Source organism: Gorilla gorilla, chromosome 4 (genome assembly GCF_029281585.2).
Source record: "Gorilla gorilla gorilla isolate KB3781 chromosome 4, NHGRI_mGorGor1-v2.1_pri, whole genome shotgun sequence".
Classification (NCBI taxonomy): domain Eukaryota; kingdom Metazoa; phylum Chordata; class Mammalia; order Primates; family Hominidae; genus Gorilla; species Gorilla gorilla.
In genome coordinates, this window is record NC_073228.2 from 28,975,577 (window position 1) to 28,996,097 (window position 20,521).

The 20,521-nt window shown below is 35.3% G+C and overlaps 1 protein-coding gene across 12 annotated transcripts in view; it reads right to left on the bottom strand.

Annotated features, from left to right (window-relative positions):
- The window catches only part of TANC2 (tetratricopeptide repeat, ankyrin repeat and coiled-coil containing 2), a 473,014-nt gene that overhangs the window by 351,652 nt on the left and 100,841 nt on the right, over positions 1 to 20,521 (bottom strand). For all 12 annotated transcript variants that reach the window (XM_055386907.2, XM_055386906.2, XM_055386905.2 and 9 more), the window contains one exon: positions 4,080 to 4,151. In XM_055386907.2, coding sequence (XP_055242882.2) covers positions 4,080 to 4,151 — 72 coding nt within the window. The remainder of the gene's footprint in view (positions 1 to 4,079; positions 4,152 to 20,521) is intronic.

The window sequence follows — 20,521 nt, forward strand, 5'->3', positions numbered from 1 at the left end:
AAATAATATCAATTCTACACGATGTAGCTTAGGAAACTGAAGAGGAGGAAACTGAAGTTGAAACTTCCAACTTATTCTATGAGGCCAGCATTATTCTGATACTAAAACCACATAAAGACATTAGAAAACAAGAAAATGAAAAGTCAATATTCCATGTGAATATAGATGCAAAAATAATTTAAATTCTTAGCAAATCAAATACACCAACCATACAAAAACAAAGTCACAGGTCAGACTTGCCCTCCTTTAGAGCATTGTTTCCTATCATAATAGTCTAAATCAAATAAATAATGAAACTATTTGTACCACATAATTAAGTAAACTGATCACGTTTTCTACTGGAGATGACTGGCTTGGACATCAACTACTCTGATTCTGCTAAAGAACTGACGACATTATTCTAACATCTCCTTTCTTACACATTATTTATTTTCCCTGTAGTTCAGAACTTTCTTTTGCTTACTATTTTATGTATTTATCACCAATTCAACCTTGAGACTCTCATCAGTTGTCTAAAACTTTTCTAAAGACAATTAATTGCATCAGGTTTCTACCAATCTCATTTTCCTGAAGACGACTCTTCTGGAGGCTTCTAACCCACTCCAATCTGAACTGCTAGCCCTCTATCCCCTTCTTTCTATTGTCATTCTGAAGCATCTTTCTGCTTTATTGACTTTCCTGTCTCTTGTAATTCATTTCTTTCATTTGGCTGACTTTTTCATTTTGATGGATCACATCCTCCAACAGATTCCTTAGAAAGTGTATAAGACAGGCAGATTGTTTTTGAAAATGTATACATCTAATTCTATTCTTATATTTGAATAATAGTATCAATGCATATGGAATTCAGAGATTGAAAATTATTTTCCTTCAGAATACTGAAGATGCTGCTTTATTTTTCAGTTTCCAGTGCTACGACTGAGAAGTGCAAAGCCAACTCATTCCCTCCCACCCCCCAGAAGCATGAACGATCTGTTTGGCCCCAGTGATTTCAAATTTCACCACAATGTGCCTTAGTTTGGATCTATTTTCATCCATTGTACTAAGCACAAAGTGAGCCTTTTCAATCAGGAAACTTTATGCTCTTCAGTTAAGAAAATTATCTTGAATCATCTTGATGATTTCTTTTCCATTTTCTCTGGTGTTTCTTTTGACAACTATTATTTGAATATTGAAATTCCTGGACTGATCCTGTGATTTTTCTTAACACTCCTCCTTCGTTTCTTATTTTTGTCCTTTTGCTCTATTTTTTCAGAGTTTCTTTCAGCACATTAGCCTCTGATAATTCTACGAAGCTTTTGGTTTTTACTATCAGAATTTCAATGTCTAAGAGCCTTTTTTAAAGTCATAATATCACTTTTATGTACTTCTTTCTTGTTTCATGGTTATTTTCTCTTATATCTGGGGATAATAGTTCTATAATTTTCCTCTGCAAAAATGTATGTCTCTCCAAGTTGTTTTATTCCATTTAATTTCTATCTTTCATACATTTAGAGAGTTTCTTCAAATATCTACTCATCTTTGTTAGCTGCTCATATTTAAGGGCAGGGGACTGAAAAGCTGATTTGGAGCTTTGATACATGGAGTGAGCTAACTGGCCTGTTTATTTCAGGAATCTCTGATGACTAAATTTCCTCTTTCTTCTTTTATCTTCCTTTTTTTGGTCAGATTCTCCAGAAAAGACATTTTTTTTCCAACCTCCTGCCTGAAATGTGAAGGTCTAACTGCCAGTATTCTGGGAGCCCAGTAGGAGAAAACACGAGAGAGATATCTAAGGTCCAATTCTCCCATTTTTAGCATGGGACTTCTGCCCTCAACTGTGCCTGGTGTCTCCCAGGCTACAGTGTTTCTGGTTTTCCCCACTCCTAAGGATAAATTTTGCTTTTGGTTAGGGGTGAGGAGTTCAGCATTTGCCCAGCTGACTGGTTAGGTGGTTTTGGGGAGGAAGTTCCAGAAACCCAGTGCTTCTTCATCTGACTTTCAACCAATTGTCACTGCATCTCCATTTCCACACACTGCCATTCTCAAGCTTTTTGAGACCTCTTGAGGTTGTTTTGTTGATTTCCTCTGCTACTGTTGGAGTTCAGTTTTCAATTATTCATATACTCTCCAGTTTCTAAAACTGTGTTGATATTTTCTCCTTCCAATCCTTCTTTACTGATCTTTCAGTGGGTTTCTCGAGGTAACAAACGTTTTATACTCATCCCATCTTTTACTCCTAATACTATTTCTCATTCATTTCAACTCATTATAGATAGTTTTTTATAATTTTCTTTCTGGCCAGGAGCGGTGGCTCACACCTGTAATCCTAGCACTTTGGGAGGCTGAGGTGAATGGATCACTTGAGGTCAGAAGTTCCGAGACCAGCCTGGCCAATATGGTGAAACCTCATCTCCACTAAAAATACAAAAAAAGCCGGGCCTGTAATCCCATCTACTCAGGAGGCTGAGGCAGGAGAATCGCTTGAACCCGGGAGGCAGAGGTTGCAGTGAGCCAAGATCAAGCCATTGCACTCTGCACTCCAGCCTAGGCGACAAAGCAAGATTCCATATCAAAAAATATATATATTTCTTTTGAATAAAGAGATATTACAAATAAAATCTCTAAAAAGTTAAGAAACATGCTTTTACTATCAATTAACTCTAACAATGATACAATTCCTGGTGACTTCAAATTGAGATCAGGTAGTTGTCCTCTGGATCACAGAAATCCCTGGTTTTGTTGTTTGAAGTTTTAGCTTTGTTAATAAAATTCAATTACGCTCATTGATTTGAAAAATATTTTAACTGACAAAGCTCAGAGTAAATTAGATAAGTGATTTCAAACATCTATATTTGATATTTAATAAAATTTAAGACATTTAATAATTACAATTTTAGTAGTAATTTGTACTAATTTTATTTTTAGAGTTTTACATAATCTCATTTTTATATCAAAATATGTTTACAGGGAAAATAAGAGTGAATAAGATAAATTCCAGACATAGTCATAATACATGCTTATTACTTAAGTATGATTAAGTATTAGCATAAGTTAAAATTTTCAACTCATACTATTCCTCTTTTTAATCTGCAACAAACAGTTTTATAAAAATAGTACAGCTCTAAAAACTGGGAAGAGCAAAGTTGGAGAAAAAGAGGGACACGATTATAGAATAAATAAATCTGAAGCTTTTACAGGATTAAAAACTGCACATTTGTAAATCTCAGCTTTATTTTATTTTATGCCATTAAAGATTCTTTGAAAACCAAACTCAATAAATGATTGTCTGAAATTTTATAATCTATTCATCATTTTGGGTTCTCAACTCATTCTCTCAGATCATTCATTCACCATTTATTTAGTGACTACTATATACTATGTACTTATTATTGGCACATAAGGATACAGCAGTGAACAAAGCATAAAAATCACTGCTATCACGAAACATCCATTCTAGTTTTGAACAGAGAAAATAAACAGAATAAATAGGAAGGTGGTAAGTACTATAAAGAAAAAGGAATACAGAGCTGGTGGTCATGCAATGTTAATCAAGTTAGAAAAGGTCTAACTGGGTATTTCACTGACTCAGAACGTTTTTACCTAGTTTTGAAGTTGTCCCTTCAAAAATTAATCAAAGGCCTGTGATAATAAATTTTAAATAGAAAAGGAAAATAAGTAGGAAGATCCTAATATAGCAATTACCAACAAAAACCATTTCTTCTGAGACAGCTAAGACAACAAATACTATATTGATGAAATTTAAAAAGCCAGTGTGTGATGATACTCCAACAAATGTTGTTGTTGAAAATTCACTTTTGGTTCCATTCCAAAAGTGATATCCAGATATATACCATAATGCTTCAAAATTACTTAAAAGTTAATATCATTTAAAAAAACAGGCACAAGACAATATTTAATTTTCATATATCTTGAATAAATAATATATAGATTTTTACATCATATCATTTAAATCCTAAATGAGAAACTAGAATATCTAAACTATACCATGGCAATATCCTAGTTTCCAAATTAAGTACTAGAAAGAAATATCTATCGTTATTTTTTGAAATTTAATAATCAATTTGATGAAAATTTACCTTGCCCAGAGCGGCTTTGGCGAGAGTCTACACTTGACTGTCTTCGATCCGGTGGTTCCTCGCTCCCTCCATCTGCATAAAATTAAAAAGAGCATAAGCAAATAGATAATGAGATTGACATAACAGTGTCGCTGACATTATCTACATTTAAAACTACTATATTGATCATTTATTTGTATTTCCTATAATCCGGATCATTAAAATATTTGAGGATTTTTCTTATATAAACCAACGGTTCTTACCCTGATTTTTGTGGGTTTACACTCCCCTCTTGAAGTCTTAAGAAAGTGCAGGTGTTTTTCCCCTCCCCCATATGTATATACTCTACTTTGCATATAATGAAGGAAAGTTATCAACACCAAAGTTCAGTCACAGAATTCCAGTTAAGAAGGCCTGATTTAAAACAATCTTTTAAATTAATTACAGCTGCTTTTTCTGTCTAAAGTACAACAGTACATCAAATAATCCCTAGTACTGTTTTACTATAATAAGAATTACATGCGTATGTTTTGTGAGATAAAAATCAATAAACCTATAAAATAAATCAATAAAAGCTAAAAACCAAATAAATCTTGAGTTTATTTTACCATGATTTTTAAAATTATATAGAAACAAATCCATTTCATTATATAAAACTTCTTTTAAGAAATAACCAAAACAGTAAATTCCCTCATGCACGTTAAGAAAAGCTAAAACAAATTTTACTTTATTGTAAATAATTGCCTCAATTTTGTTATATAGAAACAGAAAAATTATGCATCATAAATTCATTAAAATAGGCACAGTAAAACAGAAATTAACATATTAAGAATGTAAAGTATAATATAAAATATGAAACTAAACCAAGCAAAATCTTTAACATAGTGGTCTATACACCTATAAATTTGTTATCACTTTAATCAGATGAAAAATGCATTAAGGCATCAAACAATTTCCTTTGCTCGTTCTTTCGTACAATCACTTGTCTTATTTTTAACTTGACAGGGAAAAGAGGTAGTAGCTGCAAGCAGGTTTAATAAAGAGTATTCTTGCTCTGTCATCTACTTATTCTATGGTTTATTCTTTTTAATAGAGCTCGTGTAGTAACATCTATTGCTTTTTAAACAGAATGGCCTGTTTTTTAATTCATTATTGATATAAAGCTTCCTTTTAAGTATATTTATTATATGTAAGGCCTAGCAATAATTAAATCCAATTCATGTATATATATCAACTATTCTCTATTTTGTAGAGGGCTGTTAAACTAGCAAGTACAGTAGCATTTAATCAATCGATTCCAAATATACGACAACAACACAAAATAATAAGTACATTGCCAGGAAATATTCATATCTCTTAGTCCACAGTAATCTAGTAAAACACTCCACTAATTTAGTCAGATTTGTAAAATAACTTATCACATAGAAAGATACTCAAAGTTATAGGCAACCATATTTTTTCCTCCAGTATGAAAATACTTTTTAAATATAAATCAGTTTAAATATTATTTTAGTTCTGCTGTTACTATATAAGTTACCACATTTGAATAAAAATAGACATGTTGACAAAATAAGGTGTTATCTGAAAGACAAATAGAAGAAATTTTTCTTTGACATTATTTTTAAAAATTAAAGCAAAAATCTACTCATGGATTATCATCTCTGAATGACTGATCTGCCTCTGTTGAAATTAAAACTTAAATTCTTTAATTTTGTCCTTTTAAAGGAAATGTGAACATTTACAATCCTTCTTAACTGTATATCAAATTCTAAGTAAACAACTATATAAATTATATGGATTCTTTTTAATAAGGCTCAGTATTTCAACTGGGCCAACTCAAATTTAATTTCTAAGTTTTAAACCCTCTAGGATTCCTTCTACCTCACTCTCTTGTGAATTAATATTCAATACGTCCAAAAATCCTAAAGTTTTCTCTTCTTTCTAAAATGAATTTAAGAACAGAGAGAAAGGCAGCCAATAATTAACTATGTACTCTCTGCCAGGTATTTTACATAGTTCATCAAAGCCCTGTGAAGTAAAGACCTATTTCACAGCTGAGAACACTGAAACTCGTGGTGACTAACTGAAATCCAATGACAAAACCAGTAAAAATGAAACTGGATTTTAACCCAAGGATGTTTGACTCAATACATCTCTCTGATACTAATTTCTACCCAAATTTATTAAATATTTTGAGTTCAATTCATGTTCCCGTTTTATTCTTTTCTCATAAAAACGATGTTAAAAAAGCACTAATCAGTAACTATAGCAATTATTCCTTTACAGAATAGAGGCATTCTAACAAAGCAGGTTATGAGGACTTAGTCTTACAATATAACCTTCCTATGTGCTTCCAATATAAAATCAAAAGATATATTCTCTAAAGAAAAAAAATGTTTTTCCCAAAAGCCATGTTTGGTGTCTCTGTCTATTCATTCTACTAAAAGAGAGCTTCTCTTGACAATGAACTGGCCACAACCAAAATAAAGTACCTCAGTAGGAATTCTGGTACACTGCCAACCCTATAACCCTCCCTCTCCAGGTCTATATTACTGCTCCTTTCTAATGAAGACCACTATTTAAGAAATTCTAGGGCTGGGCAAAATGATTCACGCCTGTAATCCCAGCACTTTGGGAGCCCAAGGTGGGAGGATCGCTTGAGGCCAGGAATTTGAGGTTACAATGAGCTATGCTATGATCACACCACCGCACTCCAATTGGGTGACAAGGGGAGACCTTGACTCTTAAAAAAAAAAACTCTACACTCTATTAAGAAAATTTAGCACCTGACATTCTGTATACCCATGCTTAGGTAACTAAAGTCCCTATCATGCATCTATTCCCCGCATCTACGAAATCTATCACAGCAAGCTTAGGTATACATGCTTTACAAGGAATTCAAGAAAAAAGCTGCTCTAACAAGAAAAGAAGTAAGTAAAAGTAGTTCTTTCTAAATGCTTACAGTGTGAAAATATGATACATTTTCTTTTTAGTGAAAAGGTCAATGCTCATGACATTGATATATGAATTACTCTTATCAAATCAACTACTTGAGATGGAAACATTTTTAACTCACCTATAGTGAGGCACAATGTTAACCTGAAATGTGCTGTCATAGAAATTACACTGTGAGAAACAACTAAGAACGCTGACCTGGCTTAATGTTTTTTAAAAAAATCTTTAAACACATTTACCTAGAATAATTTGCATTTTAAAAAGATACCCCTTATAGTAGTGTAGAGACTAGGGTGGTGGTTTTCAATACTGGATGAACAAACACATGTGGTTCTGCTCTAATAAAATTTTCTTTATGGACACTAAAATTTTCATTTCATATAATTTATATGTCACAAAGCATTATTATCCTTTTAATTTTTTTAACCATTTACAAATATAAAAACCATTCTTAGATTATGGACCCTACAAAAACTAGGAGTGACCTAGATTTGGCCAGTGGGAAATGACCCCTGATTTAAAGGCAGGGAGATTAGTTTAGAAGGCTAATTAGAGCAATCTCTGTGAAAAGGAATGAGTTGAATGACTTGAGAGTAAGACCAGTAAGGATGAGAAGGCGGCTCTGCAAATGATGTCCGGCCTAGGGGCCACTGAAAGTTTAATGGCTGCGTGGGCTCAAGGACCCTTTTCTTGGCTCTCTCTAGGTAATCCTTTAGTGAGTAAAATGTAAAATTCCCAAAAACCACCCCAAATGAATGGAATACCTGACTGCTTAATTACATGTTACATCTCAATCTTCTCTGTGCCCAAGAAAGGCTCTTGCGAGGTGACTAAAAGTGCACAATGCATTGTGAAAGAGATTTTTTTCCCCTTAAGTTTATGGTTTTTATTCTAAATAAACATTGTTGAAAACCACAATATCTAGATTATGTGGTAATATCATTTCCTATTTTCATGAAAAACTAATGTGTACATCATTTCTACAGTCTGAATTTGATACTTGGGTTTGAAACCAAAATTATATTTTGAATATGAAAATCCATTTATAAAAATTTCTGTAAACAAGTGTTTTACATAAACACTTCATGATAGTTAATAAGGAAATAAAAGCAGCCCAGCAAAAGTTTCTATTGGTAACCTATTTTCTCCAAATGCAGAATGAAAATATGGCATGTCAAAAAAGACAGACCCAGGCAAAACAGAAGAATACAACAGTCCTCTGTAGAGGACCTACTCCTTTTATTTGTAATTATTTATAAGAAGTTTTCATGAAAAAAGCACAATGGAACCCAGTAATCACTAAGATGCCTGAGACAGACATCAACAAATTACTAGAGGAGATATGAAATAATATGCCTGTGAATGAAATACAAAAATAAGAAACTTTTTAGAATGTTTAATTTGTATTCTACTTTTAGTAAGGTTACCAGGAAATGTGTGGGAATATATACTCATGTACATACAAATGCACAAAAAGTCAGTATGTGGGCATAATAAGACCTGAGTTTTAGTTCCATATCTGTCATTTTTAGATGATTTCTCTGAGTCTCAGTGTTTTCATCTGTAAAACTGAGGTCAAAGTAACATCTTCCTCTGAAGGTTGTTGTGAGGTTCAAATGAGCTAACACATGTGACAGCACTTTGTAGTCTCTAAATTGGTGATTTTCAACCAGGAGCAAACCACGGACTTCTGGGGACATTTTTGATTGTTACAATTGGAAGAGTGCTACTCATTTCTAAAGGGCAGAGGCTAGGGATGCTGCTAAATATTCTAGAATTCACAGGACTGCCTACCACCACAAAGAATTATCAGGCCTCAGATTTCAACAGTGCCAATAGCTGAGAAATATGTTCATAATGTAAATGTTCATAACAATCATAATTATCAAAATTATATACAAATAAGTTAATTATCTTATTGTAAATAAATTTAATATATAGAAAATACGGTGAAAAATATAACTCACACTGATATAGCAACTATCAAACTTCACCAAATCTTAAGATTTCCCATATTTGCATCAATTTGTTTTAAACTAAAACACTACCAGTTGTACACAGCTGATATTTTCATTATACAGTTCTCCAATACAATTTCCCTTCTTCCATCCCTCCCCAAATTAACTGCTATATCTTAATATGTAAAATCACATGCATGTTTTTATACTTTTATTACATATATATGCCTCCACAAATGTTTATATTACGTAAGTGTAATGATACTATATCATCCAGCAATGTGCCATTTTTACTTAATACTTATGTTTTGAAATTTATCTGTGTGGACGTTCATTTTAACTCTAGAATTCATTTTAACTCTAGAATAAAAACATGCATGTTTTTATACTTTTATTACATATATATGCTTCCACAAATGTTTATACTATGTAAGTGTAATGATACTATATCATCCAGCAATGTGCCATTTTTACTTAATACTTATGTTTTGAAATTTATCTGTGTCGAATTCATTTTAACTCTAGTATTCCACTGTATGAATATATCAATTGTATCTATTCTCTTACTAATGAAGATTTAGATAGTCTCCAAATTTATAGTACTTCAAAAGGAAGTCTGCAATGAACCATTTCCTATAGCACATGTCTAATCTGCTTGTATATAAGCTCCTTGTGCACATGTTCAAGATATAGAAGCGAAACTACTAAATAATATAATGCAAAAACTCTATAAGAGCAACCAAATTTCTGCCAAAGACAGTTGCGTTAATTTTTATTTCCACAAAAAGTGAATGTTCCCATTTCCTCACAATCTCATCAATACTACTCAGGTTTTTTTCATTTCTGCTAAAGAATGCGAATTGGTATCTGATTCTTGTTTAATTTGCCTTTCCCTCATTAATAATGAAGCTGAGCATATGTTTTACTGGCCATTTGGTGTGTGTATATTCTTATTTATATCCTCTGCCTATTTTTGCCACAACTTTCTGATCTGCATGTTTTCTGATGAGAAATCTACAGTCATTCAAACTGTTGTTCCCCTCTAGGTAATGTGTTATTTCTCTCGGGCTGCTTTCAAGACTTTTTCTTCATCTTTAGTCTTCAGCAGATTGATCACATAGTGATAGGGTATGAATTTCTTTGCATTTATCCTATTAAGGATTCAGTCAGCTTCCTGAATCTGTAAATTTGTGCTGTTTACCAAATTTGACAAATTCTCAGCTATAAGTTCTTCAAATATTATTTTAACACCACATTTTTCCTTCTCTTTTTCTGGAACTCCAATGGTATAAATCTAGATCTTTTGTTGTTATCCTACAGATCCCTGTGGTTCTCTTCCCCGCCATCCCCCGCTTTTCTCTCTGTTGTTTAGATTTGGATAATTTATATGGATCTGTCTTCAAGTTCACTGACTCCTTCTGCAGTCACTTCCATTATGCTACTGAACCCATCAAGTTTGCTTCTTGTTTGGGTCTTTATATTTAGTATTTCTAAAATTTTCATTAGGTTCTTCTTTATATATCTCCTATTTCTTTCTTAAGACTTTATTTTTCCATTCATTTCAAGAAGGTTCACATGATTGCTTGTTGGAGTATTTTTTAATTTTTTTCCCATTGGGAATTTATTTATTATTATTTTTAATAAAATAAAAAATAGGGTGTTGATTTAATTTCATACATGAGAGATAAAAATTTAAGATTTTTCAGGCTGAAATATATTACACTTCAGAAGAGAGGCATCAATTGTTATAGTAACAATAAAAGGTTTCCTTCATTATTTCACCCCAAAGAGAAGCATTTTTATAATTGTTGCATTAAAATCTTTGTCAGATAATTCCAATATCTCGGTCATCTCTTGGAGTTGGTATCTGTTGTCTTTTCCCTTGCAAATTGCTATTTTCCTAGTTCTTTGTGTATCAATTTCATATGTAATTTGTATGTCAATCTTTGTATATAATTTTGGTTGCATCCGGACATTATGAATGTTTTGAGTTATGAAACTCCAAGTCTTCTTTAATACTACAGGAAATGTTAGTTACATTTTTCAAAGCCTTTGCTATTGATATCTGTACTGCCTGTGTACCCTGAAGTGGTCAGTCAGGGTGCTGGGCAGTGATCTGTTAGGTCAGTTCTAAAGTCCATGGTATGACAATTAGGACCAAATTCACACCTGTGAAGTTCAGGGGTGACTCCAGGAGCTCATAAAAACTTAATGGGGTTGACTCTGAGGTGCCCCTCACAGCAATCTTTTCAGCACTTTCCATTTCCCTAAGACTCCTCTTTTGGTACCGACAAACCTAGGGCTATAGTAACCTTGCTCTGCATGTACTTCATGACTATATCTGTGTCTGGAGCACAGTGCTACGAAGAATGAAAAAAAAAAAAAGCTTTCATTAATAATCTAAAGAATGGCCTGACAACTCTTGGGACTATAGCTCCATCAGAGAGGACGGTTCCCCTTTCTCAGTATTTTGGCTTATGTGAATTCTTGATGTTACCACTAAGGTCAGGGGTTGGGGCAGCAGAAAATAAAACAACAGGAAAGGGGTGGTGAGCATTTGGCATATTCTGAGTGTTGAGAGTTCCTTTCTCATTCCTCAAAACAGATTTAGAGGGATTCCACTGTAGATATCTCTTTTTGTGCCCTGGTCCCCACTCCTAGCTTTTGAACTACAATGTAAACCTAGCCTCCATGCCTGCCCCAGTGCCAGGTGAGCCCCGACAGCTTCAGGCTCCAGGCTGGACCCCGCAGCCCCATGCTCCAGATCTGCCCTACCACCAGGCTGGCCCCACATACCCAGGGCTCCAGACCTATCTCAACGCCAGGCCATTCCAAGGGACCTGATGCTATAAGCAGGCTCCTAACTACTCAGACTCCAGGCCAGCCACAGGCTCCACACTAGCCCCAGAACCAGGCCAGCTCTCAAAGTCCCAAGCTTCAGACCCACCCTTTGCCAGGCTAGCATCTGTGGCCCCAGGATCCAGGCCTGACCCTAAGGGCCAAGGCTCCAGCTGACCCAGGTCCAGGCCCATCCCAATAGACCCTGACAACAGGACGTACCTTGCAGGCACAGGCTACAGGACCAAGACTTGACTCACAGACAACAAGCAGGAGGATCACTTAAGCCTGGGAGGTCAAGACTGCAGTGAGCCATGATCGCACCACTGGGTGCAATCTGTCACCCACTGCACTCCAGTCTGGGCGACAGAGCAAGACCCTGTCTCAAAGAAAGAAAAAAGAAAAAACCTTCTGCACAGCAAAGAAAACAATCAACAGAGTGAAGAGATAACCTACAAAATGGGAAAAATATTTGCAAACCATACATCTGATAAGAAGCTAGTATTCAAAATATACAAGGAACTCAAACAATTCAATAGCAAGAGAACAAATTATCTTATTTAAAAATGGGCAAAGAACCTGAATAGACATTTCTCTAAAGAAGACATATAAAGAGCCCACAGGTGTATATATAAACATGCCCAACAGCACTAACCATCAGAGAAATGCAGATTAAAACCACAATAAGCTACCACCTCATACATAATTAATAAGACAAAAGATAAATGTTGCTAGGGACATGGAGAAATGGGAACTCTTGTACACTGTTGGTAGTAATATAAAATTAGTACAGCGATTATAGAAAACAGTATGGAGGTTCCTTAAAAATTTAAAAATAAAACTACCATGTGATTCAAGAATTCCCACTTTTGGGTATATATCTGAAGGAAATTAAATCAGTATGTCAAAAAGATATCTGCACTCTCTCGCATATTCATTACAACACTGTTCACAATAGCCAAGAGATATGGAATCACCCTAAGTGTTCATCAACCAATGAATGGATAAAGAAAATGTGGTGAATGTGTGGGTGAATACACACAATGTAATACTATTCAGTCTTAAGAAAGAAGAAAATTCTGTCATTTGCAACAACATGGGTGAACCAGGAGGACATCATGCTATGTAAACTAAGTCAAGCACAAAAAGATAAATACTCCATTGTCTCACTTATATGTGGAACCTAAAAAAGTCAAAATAACTGAAACAGAGTAGAATGGTGGTTGTTACGGGCTTGGAGGGAGCAGGGGTGTGCAGGGAGAAACGGGGAAATGCTGCTCAAAGGGTATTGAGTTTAGTTTGATAGGAGAAATAGGTGCCGGAAATCTATTGTACAGAATGGTGACTATAGTAAATAATAGTGCACTGCATAATTCTTTAAATTGCTGAGAGTACAGATATTAAATATTCTCTGCAAAAAGCAAAAAAAAAAAAGTTTGAGACATTAGATAGGTTAACTAGCTTGATATAATCCTTTCACAATTCATACATATATCAAAACATCACATTGTATGTCATAAATATATACTTTTATTTTTAAATTATAACTTAATATACAATAAACAGTATATAAAGATTAATAGATTATCCAGAGACAATAAAATCCACAATAATTTTTGTATTCCAACCATTTGAAAAGGAATATATTTAAAAAGATGGAAATATATAAAAGGAAAATTGTAAAAAGGCTCTATAAGGAGTTTATCATTGAATAGGACAGGCATTTATGTATCAATATTAGATCAAGCTTAAGAGATTAAGAGATACTTTAAAAGTAATTCTGAGAGTCTCCTAGTGAAATGACTGTATAATTGTTTGTTTTTGTGTATTTGTTTGTTTTTCAGATAGGGTCTCGCTCTGTCACCCACAACGGAATACAGTGGTGTTTTAATGGCTCATGGCAGCTTTGAGCTCCTGGGCTCAAGTGATCCTCTCATCTCAGCCTCCTGAGTAGCTGGGACCACAGGCACACCAAGACATCTGGCTAACTTTTTTTTGTAATTTTTGTAGAGAACAGGGTTTCACTATGTTGCTCAGGCTGGTCTCAAAATTCTTGGGCTCAAGCAATCCTTTTGCCTCAGCCTCTCAAACTGCTAGGATTACAGGTGTGAGCCACTGTGCCTGGCCCCAGTATTTTTTAATATAAAGACTATAATTCTTATACCTCCCAAATTGAATGGAACCAAATTACTTTTACTTTTTCATTCTATCAGACTTCTTTGAATTAATTATATGACTGATTCATGTCATTTTACAGTTATACAGCATTAGCAATCATTATGTAGAACCTGTCCATATATATATTGAAGACTACATACTCAGTAGATGTCCAGCATCTTTAAAAGCTCAGAATACAGATAAAAGCCCACATATTTTAAACATGTCAGACACTGATGGAAGACACCTTAGTTAAGAACTCTGGGCCATCAAAAATTATAAAGAAAATTGTGAAAAGGTAGTGGCAGTGGAACAGTTTTTGGATCTTCCAAAATTTCAACATAAGTATCATCAGAACAATAACAGAGAGTAAAACAACTACCCAGGAACAAGAATTACAATACTGGGTAACAAAGTGTGATATTGTAAGAGATATATCTCTACACACACACACACACACACACACACACAATACTGGGTAACGAAGTGTGATACTGTAAAAGATATATCTCTACACACACACACACACACACACACACACACACACACACACACACACACACACACACACGTCTTTGTCCCAGTTCCTGACACAGGCCTCTTAATCCTTTGGAATTTCCTGGGTGACGGGAGTGTCTTTTGTTCTAATGAGTTAATTCTTGGTGGGCTCCTGGATGGGGGCTGGTCACCAGAAAGACCAAGCCATGATTAGAAGCTAGGAACTTTCAGCCCATCATGTCCCATCCTCCTGGAAGGAGAGAAGGACTAGAGATTTAGTTAACAGTCCAACATGCCTACGTGACGAAGCCGCCATAAAAATTCCTGAACTACAGAGTTTGGGAACTTCTGGGTTGCTGAATATGTGCACAGTGGTGTGCCCCCCAGGGGGGCATGGAAGCTCCGGGCTCTTTATCCAATACCCTGCCTTAAGCATCTCTATCATCTGGCTGTTCCTGAGTCATATTGTTTTATAATAAACAGCTAAACGTGTAAAGTGTTTCCCTGAGTTCTATGAGACATTCTAGCAAATGCTCAAACCTGAGGAAGGGGTTGTGGGGACCTCAAATTTTTTTCCTTGTCAGAAATACTAGAAACTCAGACTTGCAACTGGCATCTGAAGTGACTGTCATGTTTGTGGGACTGAGCCCTTAACCAATGGGATTTGACTCTAAACTCTAAGTAGCCAGAATTGAACTGAATTATAGGACACCTGATTGGTGTCTTCAGAGAACTGAAGAATTGCGTGGTGGGGAAAAAATGCCCCCACACATCTGGTCACAGAAGTGCTCTGTATGAAGAGTATAGTAGAAGAATACTGTTGGATTTTCCTTTGTACAAAAGGTATCTTTGCAAACCCTAAAATATAAATGGGTATTGCTAAGAAGAAACAAAACAGCTATAGACCTGAAACTTAATGAGCATCTAAATGAGACAAAATGGGGAGGAGGGGGCTGGGGAGCAATAGGGTGTATGACAGACCACGAAACTCGCAATCACTAGAATGCAACTCACTGGAAAATACAAAGAGTTAATTTGATAACAGCAGCTGACAATGAAAGGTGTTTGCCCACTCTAAGAACAAATGAGTACATGGGGCCCACAGTAGAAAGTTCAGAAGAGGCTGGACCAGTTTAGCCATGGGTACTCTTGAAACTGATGTGCCAAGCTACGGCTCCATGCTAAAAAGAAAGTCCTAGAAGTGGAATGAAAATTCAGCAGAAAATGGACAAAAGGGACAAAGAAAAGAGAAGGTCTAAATCAAAGTACAAGAGGAGAACAGTGCTAGAAGGCAAGCTGCAATGTAACACTTCACAAAAAAACAACAAAAGAGAAAGCTATGTGGAGTTAGAAAAAGCTATCATGACATGTCTCCTTATACATACTTGGGTAAACTAATTTTAAACAAAAATGATCAACAAGAAAGCATCAAGGTCAAATCCCAAAGACAGGAAAGGAAAGAAAGAGAATAAAAAGCATCGTAATACCTCCAATGAAAGTACACCAAAAAGGCTTATGAAAAAAAAATTAAAGCTGTAATATACAATTCAAAACTGTAATGTGCAATTTCAGAAAGTTCTAAAAATGTTAAGAAAATTAGATAACACACCAAAGAGCAATACAAATCAGAATCAGAAAAACTCAGAAATGAAGAGACAAATCAGAAAAGAATTATAAATAAAATTCATTTCAGTAATGAAGACTAAACTAGAAGAAACGCAAGATCAAATAAACAAAATGATCTTAAGAGAAAGAGAAGGTTAAAGGGAGGAAAATTTTTAACAAATAAACAGAAGAAAGGGATTAAAAAGGATTTGCAGGAAAGTGACAAATACTGAAGACAGGCAAAGATGGTCCAGCATAAGGATAAATAGGAATCTCTAAAGAAAACCAGAGAGAACAGAAAAACTGTAATTCAATATCTCTTTTCAGAAAAAAAAACCTGCATGTATATGTATGTTTTATATATGTATACATACACCTAGTTATATATGTATTTATGTTAATATGTGTATATACATACATAGACATATATACATGGAAAGATAAACACACACACACACACACACACACATACTTGACATTATCAACTTAGATCAATGCACTAAATTCTACTAAAATTACTGGATTTAAAAAGGGGGGGATCATTTGAGTATTTAAGCAAAACTATCATGTAATCTTTTTGTTTGTTTTTTGTTTTTTTTGTTCTTTGAGACGGAGTTTTGCTCTTGTCACCCAGGCTGGAGTGCAATGGCGTGATCTCGGCTCACTGCAACTTCCACCTCCTGGATTCAAGCAACTCTCCTGCCTCACCCTCCCCAGTAACTGGGATTGCAGGTGCCAGCCACCATGCCCGGCTAATTTTTGTATTTTTAGTAGAGACGGGGTTTCACCATGTTGGTCAGGCTGGTCTCGAACTCCTGACCTCAGGTGATCCGCCCACCTCGGCCTCCCAAAGTGCTGGGATTACAGGCATGAGCCACCGTGCCCGGCCATAATCTTTAAAATTTTAATTAAATTTGTTTATTTTGAGACAGGGTCTTGCTACACTGCCCACCCTGGTCTCAAACTCCTGGGCTCAAAAAGAGCCTCCACCTCCCAAGTAGCTGGGACTGTAGGCACACATCAAACCTCGTTTCCAAAACATGATTTATAAAGAAAAAGAAACAGAATAAAATGGAACAAGATATTTAAAATACACAAAGAATCTGAGCTAAAGATTTTACATTCAGTAAAACTTACCTTTAAGTATAAGGGGTAAAGACAAACTGCTATCAACATGTAAAAACTCAGTGAATACTGTTATTAGTTCTTCCTAGTTCCATTAGAAAAAGAACTTTAAGCCAACAAAATAACTAGAAAGATATCAAAATAAGCACTAGTGGTGAGATTAAATATGCAGTTGTTTCCAGAATTAAGATTAAATGAGGACTTGTTTTTTTTTTGAGACAGAGTTTCGCTCTTATCTCCCAGGTTGGAGTGCAGTGGTGCGATCTCAGCATACTGCAACCTCTGCCTCCTGGTGCAAGTGATTCTCCTGCCTCAGCCTCCTGAGTAGCAGGGATTACAGGCGCCCACCGCCATGCCCAGCTAATTTTTTTATTTCTGGTACAGATGGGGTTTCACCATCTTGGCCAGGTTGGTCTCGAACTCCTGACCTCAGGTGATCTGCCTGCCTCAGCCTCCCAAAGTGCTGGGATTACAGGCGTGGGCCAGCACGCCCAGCCCAAATGAGGACTTTTAAAGAGAGAGATTGTAGTATGTAATCACTACATGATCTGACAATACATGTACAGTACAACCATAAATGAATGGGGAAGAATAGAGACAGCATGAACAACAACAAAAATTAACTGACTTCAGTAATTGGTGGTGGTAATATTCTCAGACCACTCTCTGTATATAAGGAGGGATAAAAGCAAGCGAGTAATTATGGGACACACTATTTCTATCTTCCCTTACGAACCAGATTTCTCAGTGTGGAAGAAAGGAGCTATGAAGGTAATACAGAAGTACAGTAAAAATTCTGTAATACTGAATCTATATTGGAAACATCAATACAATCTTATAAATCACAGGTATATCCTAACTCTATCCACTGAAAACACCTAGAAACAGACTGATCCAGTAGCAGTGGACATGTCTAGTGCCCAGGTTGTGATCTTGAAATGCCATTCTCCACTAAAAGAAACCTGGACTTCTTAAAGAATTAGCTGGTCTGAAAAGGAAATGTACTAAATGAACCTGGAACATCTGACATCCCCAATAGTAAGGAAACCATCAAGACTATTCTCAATTATGGTCATGTCAAAAAGGTTAGTGAAGAGGGTCTCACTGGCCAGGAGATCATAAAATGTTTAAAGAAAACAAAAAAACAAAACAAAACACTAACTGGCCACATTCTGAGGTTGACAAGAAACCAATTATCTTGAAAACTGGGAAAATGAAAAAAAAATCAAGCTCTGATGCTGCCTTACCTATATTACTAATAGCCAAAGGATACATAAGAGGAATCTCCCTAAAAATTATTTTGGATAATAAGTGGGACACAAAAGATGGAATTAGAATATCACCATTCTGCAACTTGCAATGAATTAATAGCTGTATAGGCACTGGGGATCAGTGCCTAAAAACATCAAGAGAGAGTAAAAACAAGTGATGATAGGAACACAACTACAGCTTTGCCAAAGCTACCAAACCTGAATCTGGTCAAATTTCTGAATATAGCTGTCAATTTTCAGGAAAAACAAAGTACAGAAGAAAATGTTTAATTGTTCCTGAGTACATATTCAACAAAATCCAGCTACTGATTTTCAAGAAAAGCAAAGGGAAAATGTTAAGTTGTGTCTGAGTACACAAACAACATAATTCAGACTGAAGGAAATTCTACAGGTCCAATGACCCAGATCTCTTAACAGATTTTAAAAAAACATAAAAAAATTAATTCCCAAAGAAATCAAAGAGATGATACAAACAAAGGAAAAACACCCCGGGCTCATGGATCAGAAGAATCAATATCATTAAAATGGCTATACTGCCCAAAGCAATTTACAGGTTCAATGCTATTCCTATCAAACTACCAATGACATTCTTCACAGAACTGGAAAAAAACTATTTTAAAATTGATATGAAACCCAAAAAGAGCCCAAATAGCCAAGGCAAATCCTAAGCAAAAATATCAAAGATGGAGGCATCATATTACCTGACTTCAAACTATACTACAGGGCTACAGTAATCAAAACAGCATGCAAAAACAGTAACAAAAACTGATACAAAAACAGACACATAGACCAATAGATGAGAATAGAGAACCCAGAAATAAGGCCACACATCTACAACCATCTGACGTTCAACAAAGCTGATAAAAACAAACAATGGGGAAAGGACATCCTATTCAATAACTGGTGCTGAGATAAGTGGCTAGCCATATGCAGAACACTGAAACTGGACCCCTTCCTTACACCATATACAAAAATCAATTCAAGATTGAGTAAAGACTCAAATGTAAAACCCGAAACTATAAAAACCCTAGAAGACAACCTAGGTAATCCCATTCTGGACATAGGAACTGGCAAAGATGTCATGGCAAAGACACCAAAAGCAACTGCCACAAACGCAAAAATTGATAAATGAGATCTAATTAAACAAAAGAGCTTCTGGACAGCAAACAAAACTATCAACAGAGTAAATAGACAATCTAAATAATGGGAGAGAATTTTTGCAAACTATGCATCTGACAAAAGTCTAATATCCGGCATGTATAAGAAACTTAAAAAACCAAACAACCCCATTAAAAAGTGGGCAAAGGACATGAATAGACATTTTACAAAATAAAACATACCCATGTGGCCAACAAGCTTTTGGAAAAAAAAGCTCAATATCACTGATCATTAGAGAAATGCAAATCAAAACCACAATGAGGTACCATCTCACACAGTCAGAATGGCTATTACTAAAAAAGTCAAAAAATGATAGATACTGGCACATTGCGGAGAAAAGGTAATGCTTATACACTGTTGGTGGGAGTGTATTCAGTTCACTCATTGTGGAAAGCAGTGTGGCAATTCCTCAAAGAACTAAAAACAGAATTACTATTCAACCCAGCAATTCCACTACTGGGTATATAACCAAAAGAATACAAAATTGTTCTACCATAAGGACACATACACATGTATGTTCATTACAGCACTGTTCACAATAACAAAGACATGGAATCAATCTAAATGCCCATCAATGGCAGACTGGGTAAAGAAAATGTGGTACTTCTATACCATGGAATACTATGCAGCCATAAAAAAGAACAAGATTATGTCCTTTGCAAGAACATGGATGGAGCTAGAGGCCATTATTCTTAGCAAACTAACACAGGAACAGAAAACCAAATACCACACATTCTCACTTATAAGTGGGAGCTAAATGATGAGAACACATGGAAACAAAGAGGGAAACAACAGACACTGGGGCCTACTTAAGGGTGAAGGGAGCGAGCAGAGAGAGGATCGAAAAAAAATACATCTATTAGCTACTAGGCCTAGTTCCTGGGTGATGAAATAATCT